At 38.7% G+C, this 12,270-nt stretch overlaps 1 protein-coding gene across 2 annotated transcripts in view; it reads right to left on the bottom strand.

The window, feature by feature from the left end:
- Positions 1 to 2,942: 2,942 nt before the first annotated feature.
- Positions 2,943 to 12,270, bottom strand: part of REPS2 (RALBP1 associated Eps domain containing 2) — a 293,374-nt gene continuing 284,046 nt past the window's right edge. For both annotated transcript variants that reach the window (XM_075336286.1, XM_075336285.1), the window contains exons 19-20: positions 6,204 to 6,309; positions 2,943 to 3,626 (exon numbers count right to left, since the gene is read on the bottom strand). In XM_075336286.1, the coding sequence (XP_075192401.1) occupies positions 3,558 to 3,626; positions 6,204 to 6,309 (175 nt within the window). In that variant the 3' untranslated portion in view covers positions 2,943 to 3,557. The remainder of the gene's footprint in view (positions 3,627 to 6,203; positions 6,310 to 12,270) is intronic.

The raw sequence follows: 12,270 nt of genomic DNA, 5'->3' as shown, positions 1-12,270 counted from the left end.
CTCAAACTATGGCCAAGAAGGTAAGTCAAGTTCCCGACTATCTTGTCTGGCAGTACCCTCCATGTGGTGTGAATTGAAGCTCTTGGGCACAAAGCTACATTTTTCATTGCATTCCTAACTAGGTCCTTAATATTAGTCTTCTCAAATAGGCCAAAGGGTAATTTTGGGCCTCTAGGCTCCAGGGCCCTGAATCTCCAATGCCCGGATGTCACCCATGCACCCACCTAATTATTATTGGCATATTGTACAAACATTTCTTCCCCAGGACACTGTGTACTCGATTTATTAATAGGATGCACACTGATGAATCTTCTGCTTTAGCTTCATTATTCTGATGCACTCAGGTATTAGAAAAAGTTTAACAGGGTCTCCATTCTGTTCAAATAACATATTTTTCAATGTATGTACACCAAAATATTTAATTAAAATTAATTGATATATCTGTACCAAATATATTATCATATGTTTGTATCGTTGTCATTCAGAGTTAAATTTACCATTCCCTTTATGCCAGAAAACTGTTCAATAAACGTCACCCATTTTGAAACTCTTCATGTTTCTACATTAGCTCCACCACTTTTCTATAAAGTGAAGCTTAATAGGAGGGGGCATGGCCTACTTCACTTTGTACCATAAAGCTGCATAAAATATATTACAAATTTAGCTCTACAGCAAGTGTAATAGGGTGCCCACTGACCTACAGCCCCTGAATATGTATGGTGAATCGGCTTATGTTAATGTACTGTATTTGTACATGCTTGTGTTTTACTGTATGGGATTTTGCACATGTGTTCTGTGTAAGTCGGCCAGATGCCATTAGGTGTCACTGGGTCCCTGGTCCCCTAGTGTGAGGGAATGCAGAAGGAGTGACAGGATGGCAGGGATTAGGTTGGGGAGGACGGTCCCCAGATCAGAAGGAGATATAGAGCATCGTGATGATGCTTCGTTTGAGTATCCAAGGATGCACTGGGATTCTCAGTGACGCTCGTTTCACGGGTTGGGCTAGTCCCTGCATGCAGTCACTGTGCGATACGCACAATGACAGCGTGATCTGTTGTTGGCTCAGTTTAGTAGTAATGAGCCAGCAACAAAGCAGAACACATTAGCAGTGCACAATCCCAGATACCTGGTGTTCAGAGACCAGTACCCCCCTCCAAGTGACATCAAAAGCAACCAACTATGATGGAGCTGCCGCATTGACATGTGATGAAGAGAAGGCATATTATTGAAGATATAGTTATCTTTTCCCTTTCTCTATGCACAATTATTTGTAGTGCAACTAAAACTCCATTTCTAAATTTTCTAAATGCCCATTACCTGATAAAATACAAGCAAGCATAATGGTGCACGTTTAGCAAATGTTAGCTTAATTTGGGGCAATTCCTTAGTTTCCTCTCTTCAACTCAGCCACTACATACAGTTAGGTCCAGAAATATTTGGATAGTGGCTGAATATTAGTGATTTGGCCTCTGCATACCCCTATTTTTTAATTAAAATGAAACAACTGAGATGCAATTGAAGTGTAGAATTCAAGTTTAATTAAAGGGGTTGAACTTAAATATCCTGTTGGAAGCCATGGATGTTCCACCTTTGTGATGGTTTGCCAGGCCTTTACTGCAGCTGACTTTAGTTGTTGCTTGTTTGTGGGTCTTTCGTATTTGTCTTAAGCATGTGAAATGAATGCTCGATAGGGTTGAGATGTGGTAAAAATTAAAGGATAACCATACTTTTAAGTAACTTTTCAGAAAAACGTTTCTGTGTATGCACAAAAGGAATAACACATTTCTGGATATTATATGACTTGTATCTTGCAATTTTACCAGTTTTCCCCTCTGCATGCAATTTCTCTAAATTTGCATTTGATACTGATCTAGTCGGTAAAGACTGAATACTTTGATCTGTCCCATACATAGCACAGCACAAAGAGAGAGATTCCTGCACTGTATTCCCTTTTTAGCATATAGAGAGAAGAAGAAGCATGGACGACATACTGTAATAGTGCTGAGCTGTATGGATGTGAATCTGCTTTGAAATGAGGTAAAAGACTTGTTAGAAAGCTCAGCATGATCTTTCTATGTCTTCGTCTCCCTGTTTTCTCACTCTGTTTCTCACTCCTCTTCCCTTCTCCATAGAATATAATAGGGTGTGTAGCCACAGTGAGTTGACAGTCCAACATGGATTTGAGATGTTTTTTTCCAGAGTGGAAAATAAGCTCAGGAGGCGGAGGGTGGTAATATGATGCAAGGTTGAAGAAGTGGCTTAAAAGTGAAGAAAAAAATGAAAATTCTCAAATAAAATATATTACAAAGTTTTTATATTCTCCTGTACTATTGAAATATGCGAAGTTGGTTGCAAGTACAGTTCCTTATTTAAGGTTGCGACTATAGAGATCAGCAGATCAGGCAAAATTTTAATTCACCTATTAGCATGGCTATACCTGGCAAATTCTATAAGGGGAGACTCCAGAGCATAATAAATATAGTATGTAATGATTTTTTTTTTTATACTCAACTCACTGATCACTTCACAGTCCCCTGTTTGGTCTTCGTCGTGCCTTCAGATTGCCTTGAGCCTCATTTGCAAGACCGAGGGTTTGCTAGATGCAGGAAGCAATGCAGAGGCTTGAGGATTTCAGCGCGACCAAGGGTGATGGTGATCCAAAGACACGATGAGGCCTGGAGGGATGGCGGTGAGGAAAAATATTTGGATGGCTTTGTCCAGTTCTGAAACATTTTCACCATTCACCATGCAACTGAATCCGCATGGAAGCAAATAACAAAAAAAATCCACATTTTGGTGAATGTAGATTTTTGTACAATTTGAGTAGAATTCAATTCCACTCTAATTTATTTGCACATCTCTACTTGCAACATAAATATATTTTGTTCCTGGCTTTAAATACAGTTTTGACTTCTGTAGAATATTTATACAAAAATGAAATCATAAATATGTACAGTACTTTATTCTTGCGCCCACTTTTCTTATCTTTAATAATTTTCATAAAAATAACAGTTTATGAAATGGCATAAAACATTGATAAAGTATTGATAAATTTGGTGAACGCATTTATGACATGCGAAGATCACACATTGCATAAAATTTACAGCGTAATCGCCATGATAAATATCCCCAATGTCTTAGAATTCTAAAATTAAAAGGAAACATTTATTTCAGTGTGATCCAAAAGTTACATTTTAATATAATGCTCTACTTTACATTCAACAAATTCCCCACACATCTATCTATGTGTGAGAATGGATGCTCTTCATTGGAACTTTGTTGTCTTATTAGATATCCAACCACCATTATAAACTCAGGCTCCTTGGTCCATATGCGCTGGTATAAATCAAGATTTAAATGAGTTGTAGTACATCAGTTGGGATGACTGGCATCAAAATAAACTTATTGTCTTCATTTGCTGTTGTAAACCATGACGTTGGAAAACACCATATCTGCTTCAGCAATCTTCAGCACATCAAAAATGACAAAAAGGCTACAAGATGCGTGCACAGTAGAATATCCTTGTACTTCTTCTACGCGTTTAAGAGAGCCATAGGTCATAACACGGTAAGAGGACGAAGCTGCTCCAGTTGGGTTTCCAATGCAATCCTCTCCTGATGGACCTCCTATGATGTACAAGAAGAAAGAAAGTAAATCTCAATTTATTTCTATCTCCTAATATTAAAAATATACAGATATATCATTGACAGATACAGTAATAAAGACCAGAGGTAATCCGTCCTCGACCCTCTTAAGACACTGCTAACATATGTGCACATGACCATTTTCTGTCCATTCGAGAAAAACAGTCCAATTATGCTAACCAGGCTGTTAGAGTTTAATCAGAATGGGATCCGTTTTTCTCAGAGGTGGAGAGAGAAAAAAAAAGTTTCTCCACCTTCTCCATTATGTCAGTCTGTCAAAATCGGATTGCACTTGTATGTCATCCAATGTTCTCCACGGACCCATAGACACATTGCCGATTTTGATCCAACATTCACATCAAAATCGGACATGTTACCTATTTTTTCCTCGGACCACTAGGTTTGAGAAAAAGATTGGACAGGTGCACAAGCCCATAGAATAACATGGGTGAGAATGCTATTTGAAAAAATACTAAACCTGTCTAAGAAAAAAGATAGCTTGAGAGATTTGGACCAAAATTATTAAAGGGAATCGGTCACCTGTTTTTTTTCTACCCAATGTTCCCGAAACATTCTGGAATACTGCATCTGATACCTTCTTTACACTTCAAATGATCGGAATAAATGAGGGAATTGATGATTATGTAATTGACTATATTAATTATTAACCCCTTAAAGGGAACCTGTCAGGTGCAATATGCACTCACAACTATGAGCATTTCTGGGTGCATATTAGTGATTCCTGCCTAACTGTCACTGTATACACTAGCATAGATAAAGAGATCTTTAGAAAAGGTATTTGTAAGATTGTTTCTTATATGCTAATGAAGTCCATGACTAATCGCAATGACGTGACTTCCCTTAGCTAGCCGAACCACATAGCATATTAGCACACCCCTGTGGGCGTACTAACATGCTAATGAATGCACAGCTTCACCACACAAGACTTCTCACTCTTCATGGCGGCCGGCGGAGGATGGATGAGCACTGCGCATGATCTGGAGTCTCCTGGACTTCCGATCATGCGCACTAAATTGATGCTGGGTGTAAGCTTCCCGGCTTCAGTGAGGTATAGTGCCCATGACCGGAAGTCCCGGGGACTCCAGACCATACACAGTGCGCATCCATCCTCTGCCGGCTGCCATCAAGACTGAGGTATGTGCAGCATCTATGCACATTCGTTAGCATGTTAGTACTCCCACAGGGGCATGCTAACATGCTAAGGGGGCTGACTAGCCAAGGGAACTCACGCCCTTGTGACTAGTCCCTTGCCTAAATAGCATTTAATAAACGATCTTAAGAAATACTTTTTCTAAAGATCTGTTAATCTGTGCTAGTGTATACAGGGACAGTTAGGCAGGGATTAGCAGTATGCATCCAGAACAGCTCCTGCTGCTGGGTGCATATTGCACATGACAGGTTCACTTTGATAATGTATGGCCACCGTTCATGTATGGCAGTGATATTAATGTATGGAGAACGCTCAATGTATGCAGTGTGGGTACCAGCTGTGTTACAAAGACATAACTGATGTATTGATGTGAGCAAAGCTAATTCTGATTGCACCATTTTAACCTTTTAAATGCCATTGTCATCCATGATAGTAGCACTTACAGGCTTCAAAATGGCGGCCCACACTTTTGATCACCTGTGATGGCTGCTGGGGGCTCTGTGAAGTCCATGAAAGATCTCTAATAAAATACCCAGCCTGTAGCTGGGTTTCACAGGAGATTATCAGTTTCACAATACACTGCAATACTTTGGCATTGCAATGAATTGCATAAGCAATCAAGTGATCCAAGTTCAAGTCCCCTATAGGGAAAAATTTGAAAATGTAAAATATATTAAAAAATATATTTAAAAAAAAAAAGATACTTGGTATTGATGCATGAGTAATTGTCTAGACTAATAAAAAGTACAAATATTTATACTATACAGTGAAGGCCAAAATGGAAGCAAAAAATAACACCAATATGGGAGATATTTGGGCATCACAATACCCCCAAAAATGCAATGAAAAGCTATCCAAACATTGTATGTACCACAAAATGTTATTAATAGAAATACCAGCTTGCCGTGCAAAAAAAACCAAGCCTTCACACAGATCCAGCTTATTTTTTTTTTTCACGAAGTTCTAATTTTTTTAAACTAAAATATAAAAACCTTAACAAATTTGTATAGTTGTAATAGAACAGACCTGTAGAATCAAGTTCCAAAGTCATATTTACCGCACAGTGAATGTCGTAAAAGCTAAACCCAAAAAAAACAAAGACGGAATTGAATTTTTTTTCCATTAATTTACCTTGCTTGTATTTTGTTTTTTCCTGTTTTTTACTACGCTATATGAGAAAACAAATGGAGTCAGTCATTGAAAACTATCACTCGCCTGGCACAAAAATGTGCCAACAGAAAAATAAACAAAAATTATGGTTCTTGGAAAGAGGGATGGGAAAAACTAATCTTTAAATAATTAAACAATTTTATTTGTATGTTTGCTAGTAAATTGTAAATTTATATATAAAGTCATAATAGATTTGTTACAATGAATCCACTCCTCACCTTGAGTTGCTGCTGAAGTTCACTATTGAGTCTGGCCAGCACAGCATTGGCTTCCTTGTTCTTACGGATGGCTGTCTGGATAGCTTTCTTCTGCTTGGAAGGCTGCCTAAAAAAAAAAAAAAAAAAAGATACGTACATAGAGACCAGTCCAAAGATAAATCCAGAGGACCACACACCCACATAGCACATGGAGATAATTAGCTGACAATACATGCACCACAGCCTCATAGAACAATGCCAAATGTTGTACCATTGCCTTGATGTGGTGAATAAAATGAGTACCTCCCCTAGTCCTGAGTTTTCCATGTGTCTGCATTACATTTCGGAAAGATAGCAAATGCTTGTCTGCATAAAGTGAGATTATTTTATTAAACCTAGTAATAAATTTGGTACATTACAGTTCCTGGCATCCAGTCAAGATGAGATCATTGCCACGGAAAGACATCTTTCCTATGATAGTAACACTTTTTTACCAAAATCAATCATTACGGTCACCTTTGGCCAATGCTCGGGTATGGTTTCCATCCCTAATAAGCATCACATGTCTTCTTGTTTAATTTAAGAACAGCTCCGTGATACATTGCTGAGCGAGCTGGATTTATTTGCAGGGCTTTTTAATGGTTTTAATCACTAGGCTATGTCGCAGTCAGCACACTGGGTAACACAGCCTGCCTATGATGCAATATCTATTCATTGGAAATATGCTTTCACTTATTCAATGGAGCATCTCACACTTCGGCTAATGGCTGCAATAGTCTAAGGGATAAAAACTATGTCCGTTTCCTAGAACAGGGATAATCTACAGTAATCAGGCTTTTTGTTCACTGGATTAAACTAGGTTACAAGCAGATGATAATGGTGTGCTCTTACAGCTCTATCTAACTGAAAGTGCTGGTCAGCACATCCACCGCTGCCTGCAGATTGCTGAGTAGCAAATGTGTAAGGAAACAGAAAATGCCTAAAAGGACCATTTGGATTAGATGAGTTGATGTATTTTATCAAAGCTACAAAAAAAGGACAATAGTGGCCACAATTGTGTCTCATGGTGAAAAAAATAGGAAAGCCTGTTACATGCAGTACGTAATGTTCTATCATAGGCATGAGTACATCCATGTGTATCCAAAAGAATATACCCTTGTACCAGAAGTGTTGATAACAAGTAAATATGTTATTATAATTTATTTTGTAAAAATGGCTTACACAGAAATTGATGCTTCAATCACAGATTGGTATTATCACAGACTTCATAAAGAGCTTTATAAAGATTAAGGACGTGATAGAGCCTGTTAGATTAAAGGTGCATTTACACTGCAAGATTAACATGAATGAGAGTTCCTAGGTACATTCTTTAAATGAGATTTTTGCACAGCCTAACATTTACCTGTCGAATATGCAAAATGCTCATTCACTGCTTGAATAATTTTTAAAGCGGTGGTGTCACCGCCGCCTCAGGGAAAGAGACTACAGTGTGGGGCCTCTTTCACATGTCAGTGAAAAACACACACGTTTTTCACTGACGTGTTAAAGGTATATATGATTTTGGCACACATGTGTTCTCCGTGTGCTATCCGTGATAATACATCGAGATCAGGCACTTACACTCACCTGTCCACACCGCTGCTGTCTGTGGTACTGAATTCTCCTGCATTGCTGTGTCCAGCCGCCGCTGTCTGCCCTCTGCTGTTACTTCTGGGTCGGCTGTACCATGCATATGCATGAGCATAATTAGCTAGCCAAGGTAGTAGCAGGCAGCAGCGGCGGAAGACTGCATCGCTGGAGGTGGGAGAGTTTAAAAAGTCCATATACAGTATATATAATATTCAGCTCACCGTGTGTGCACCCACTCCTTTTAGCGTCTTCCCTGGAGCACAGACAGGCACTGCCACGACCCAAATAATCCAAAAAAAACAAGCTCTTTAGGTGAAAAAGACTTCAAGTTTATTATTAACATGCAGGCAAGACAGATAGCATGACCAAATGCTACGCATTTCAGGTGAAAAGAATCACCCTTAATCATGATGCTGGTAAGCAGGTACTACAAGGTTCTTATAATGTTACTAATTAACATACTAGTTGTTCACATTGCTTGAGTAACAAACAAGAAAAACAAAAAAAACACACATATCAAATAAAGAAACACACATATCATATATGTTGTATTGTAACTTTCTGATATATGTGTTTTTTTTTGTTTTTCTTGTTTGGTACTCAAGCAATGTGAAAACTAATATGTTAACTAAGGGTGATTTTTTTCACCTGAAACGCGTAGCGCTGGTCATTCTATCTGTCTTAACTGCATGTTAAAATAAACCTGAAGTATTTTTCACCTGAAGAGCTGGATTCTTGGTTTTCTTGAGCTTAAAATGCGTTTAATTTTAAATATACATGTTTTTCTGGTACGTGTTTCATGGATCACACCATAGTGTGGTCTGTGGGACATCAGTGATGCCAGAAAAAAAATGGACTTGTCTCCGTGCGGAACACACGGACATGCATGTATGCCGCATGGAAACACGTCAATGACAAAACACTACCAATTGGACCAATTGATTATAATGACTCTGCATATGTCTGTGATTTCTGGTACATATAAAAACTGCAACATACAGTGCCTTGCGAAAGTATTCGGCCCCCTTGAACTTTTCAAATTTTTCCCACATTTCAGGCTTCAAACATGAAGATAAAACATTTGAATTTTTTGTTGAATAATCAACAACAAGTGGGACACGATTGTGAAGTAGAACAAAATGTATTGCTTATTTTAAACTTTTGTAAGAAATAAAAAAAACTGAAAAGTGGGGAGTGCAATATTATTCGCCCCTTTACTTTCAGTGCAACAAACTCACTCCAGAAGTTCATTGAGGATCTCTGAATGATCCAATGTCGTCCTAAATGACTGATGATGATAAATATAAGCCACCTGTGCGTAATCAATTCTCCGTATAAATGCATCTGCTATGTGATAGTCTCAGGGTTTTGTTTAAAGCACAGAGAGCATAGTGAAGACCAAGGAACACAACATGCAGGTCTGTGATACTGTTGTGGACAAGTTTAAAGCAGGATTTGGTTACAAAAAGATTAGTAAAACTTTAAACATCCCAAGAAGCACTGTGCAAGCGATCATATTGAAATGGAAGGAGTATCATACCACTGCAAATCTACCAAGACTGGCTGTCCCTCTAAACTTTCAACTCAAACAAGGAGAAGACTGATCAGAGATGCAGCCAAGAGGCCCATGATCACTCTGGATGAACTGTAGAGATCTACAGCTGAATTGGAATAGTCTGTCCATAGGACAACAATCAGTTGTACACTGCACAAATCTGGCCTTTATGGAAGAGTGGCAAGGAGTAAGCCATTTCTCAAAGATATCCATAAAAAGTGTTGTTTAAAGTTTGCCACAAGCCACCTGGGAGACCAAACATGTGGAAGAAGGTGCTCTGGTCAGATAAAACCAAAATCGAACTTTTTTGGCACAATGCCAAACGATATGTTTGGCATAAAAGCAACACAGCTCATCACCCTGAACACACCATCCCCACTGTCAAACATGTTGGTGGCTGCATCATGGTTTGGGCCTGCTCTGCTTTTCTTCAGCAGGGACAGGGAAGATGGTTACAATTGATGGGAAGATGGATGAAGCCAAATACAGGACCATTCTTGAAGAAAACCTGTTGGAGTCTGCAAAAGACCTGAGACTGGGACGGAGTTTTGCCTTCCAACAAGACAATGATCCAAAACATAAAGCACAATCTACAATGGAATGGTTCACAAATAAACGTATCCAGGTGTTACAATGGCCAAGTCACAGTCCAAACCTGAATCCAATCGAGAATCTGTGGAAAGAGCTGAAAACTGCTGTTCACAAATGCTCTCCATCCAACCTCACTCAGCTCGAGCTGTTTGCAAAGGAAGAATGGGCAAGAATTTCAGTCTCTCGATGTGCAAAACTGATAGACACATACCCCAAGCGACTTGCAACTGTAATTGCAGAAAAAGGTGGCGCTACAAAGTATTAACTTAAGGGGACTGAATAATATTGCACGCCACAATTTTTAGATTATTATTTTTTTACAAATGTTTCACATAAGCATTATATTTCGTTCAACTTCACAATTGTGTCCCACGTGTTGTTGATTCTTCACCAAAAAATTAAATTTTTTTATCCTTATGTTTGAAGCCTGAAATGTGGGAAAAGGTTGAAAAGTTCAAGGGGGACGAATACTTTCGCAAGGCACTGTACGTACCAGAATCACTGACATGTGAAGGGGGCCATAGAAACAGTGAATAGTCAGTTTTTATATGATTTCTTTTTACCAATTAGTATATTTATGGAAAACCCTGAAGAAATCCATGTAAGGGGAGAACATACACATCAATGTCAATTCCAGGACCCCAATGCAGCATGATAACAGTGCTAACCATTGAACCATGGTGCTGCCCAATTAAGGAAGAAACACCGCATATACTGTCGTCATCCGAGTATTAATATCATCTCTGAAAAGTCAATGTGGTTCACTGCTTATAATGTGTAAACAAGTGAATTAATCATATACAACACTCTTTTACTCGGGTGCCAGTGACAGACGGCATTCCTTCTGGCAGTATTATGTGATAGTCTGCACAGATCTCAATATTTATGGAAGATTGCAGATTTGTCTAGCGCTTATTTCATAAGCAATTTACAATGCCACAGGTAATGACAATTGGATCACCTTTAAATTATGATCACAAGATACTAGTGGGGTACCACTACATAGTGGGGTACCACAGGGGTCAGTATTGGGCCCGCTTCTTTTCAACATATTTATAAATGACCTTGTTGGGGGCATGCGGAGTAGAATTTCAATATTTGCAGATGATACTAAACTCTGCAGGGTAATCAATACAGAGGAGGATAATTTTATATTACAGGGAGATTTATGTAAATTGGAGGATTGGGCTGAGAAGTGGCAATTGAAGTTTAATGTAGATAAATGTAAGGTCATGCACTTGGGTAGAGGAAATAACATTTATGATTATGTACTTAATTGTAGAACACTGGGTAAAACAGACACAGAAAAAGACTTGGGTGTATGGGTGGATGGTAAACTTCACTTTAGTGGACAGTGTCAGGCAGCTGCTGCCAGGGCTAATAAAATAATGGGATGTATTAAAAGAGGTATAAGTGTTCATGAAAAAAATATAGTTCTACCTCTGTACAAGTCACTAGTGCGACCGCACTTGGAATACTGTGTACAATTCTAGTCACCGATATATAAGAAGGACATAGCTGAACTGGAGAGGGTGCAGAGAAGAGCGACCAAGATTATTAGAGGAATGGGTGGGCTGCAATACCAAGACAGGTTATTAAACTTGGGGTTATTTAGTCTGAAAAAACGAAGGCTTAGGGGGGATCTAATCACAATGTATAAATATATGAGGGGACAGTACAGAGACCTTTCCAAAGATCTTTTTACACCTAGGCCTGCGACTGGAACACGGGGGCATCCGCTACGTCTTGAGGAAAGAAGGTTTAATCATAATCACAGACGAGAATTCTTTACTGTACGAGCAGTGAGACTATGGAACTCTCTGCCGCATGATGTTGTAATGAGTGATTCACTACTAACATTTAAGCAGAGCCTGGATGCCTTTCTTGAAAAAATTAATATTACCAGTTATGTATATTAGATTTTATGACAGGGTATTGATCCAGGGAACTAGTCTGATTGCCGGTTGTGGAGTCAGGAAGGAAATTTTTTCCCCATTGGAACTTGTTTGCCACATTGGGGTTTTTTTTTGCCTTCCTCTGGATCAACATGTTAGGCTATGGGTTGAACTAGATGGACTTGAAGTCTCCCTTCAACCTTAAAAACTATGATACTATGATACTATGATACTATATCACATTTATGATTCCAAGGGTGCATAAAGTAGTTTTATACAATTGTGTAACATTTGGTAACCTTCATGTTGTAATTGCATTTCAATACACCAGCTTATTTCAGATGACCATTCCTGAAATCACAATGATTTTCTTCTCAAGAAACCTGTGGCTTTATACACTGTCTGACATTCTAAATAA

The sequence above is a fragment of the Anomaloglossus baeobatrachus genome, chromosome 2 (assembly GCF_048569485.1).
Source record: "Anomaloglossus baeobatrachus isolate aAnoBae1 chromosome 2, aAnoBae1.hap1, whole genome shotgun sequence".
NCBI classification, from domain to species: Eukaryota; Metazoa; Chordata; class Amphibia; order Anura; family Aromobatidae; genus Anomaloglossus; species Anomaloglossus baeobatrachus.
Note: the sequence above shows the minus strand (reverse complement) of the source record. Positions and strands in the feature narration are given on the sequence as shown.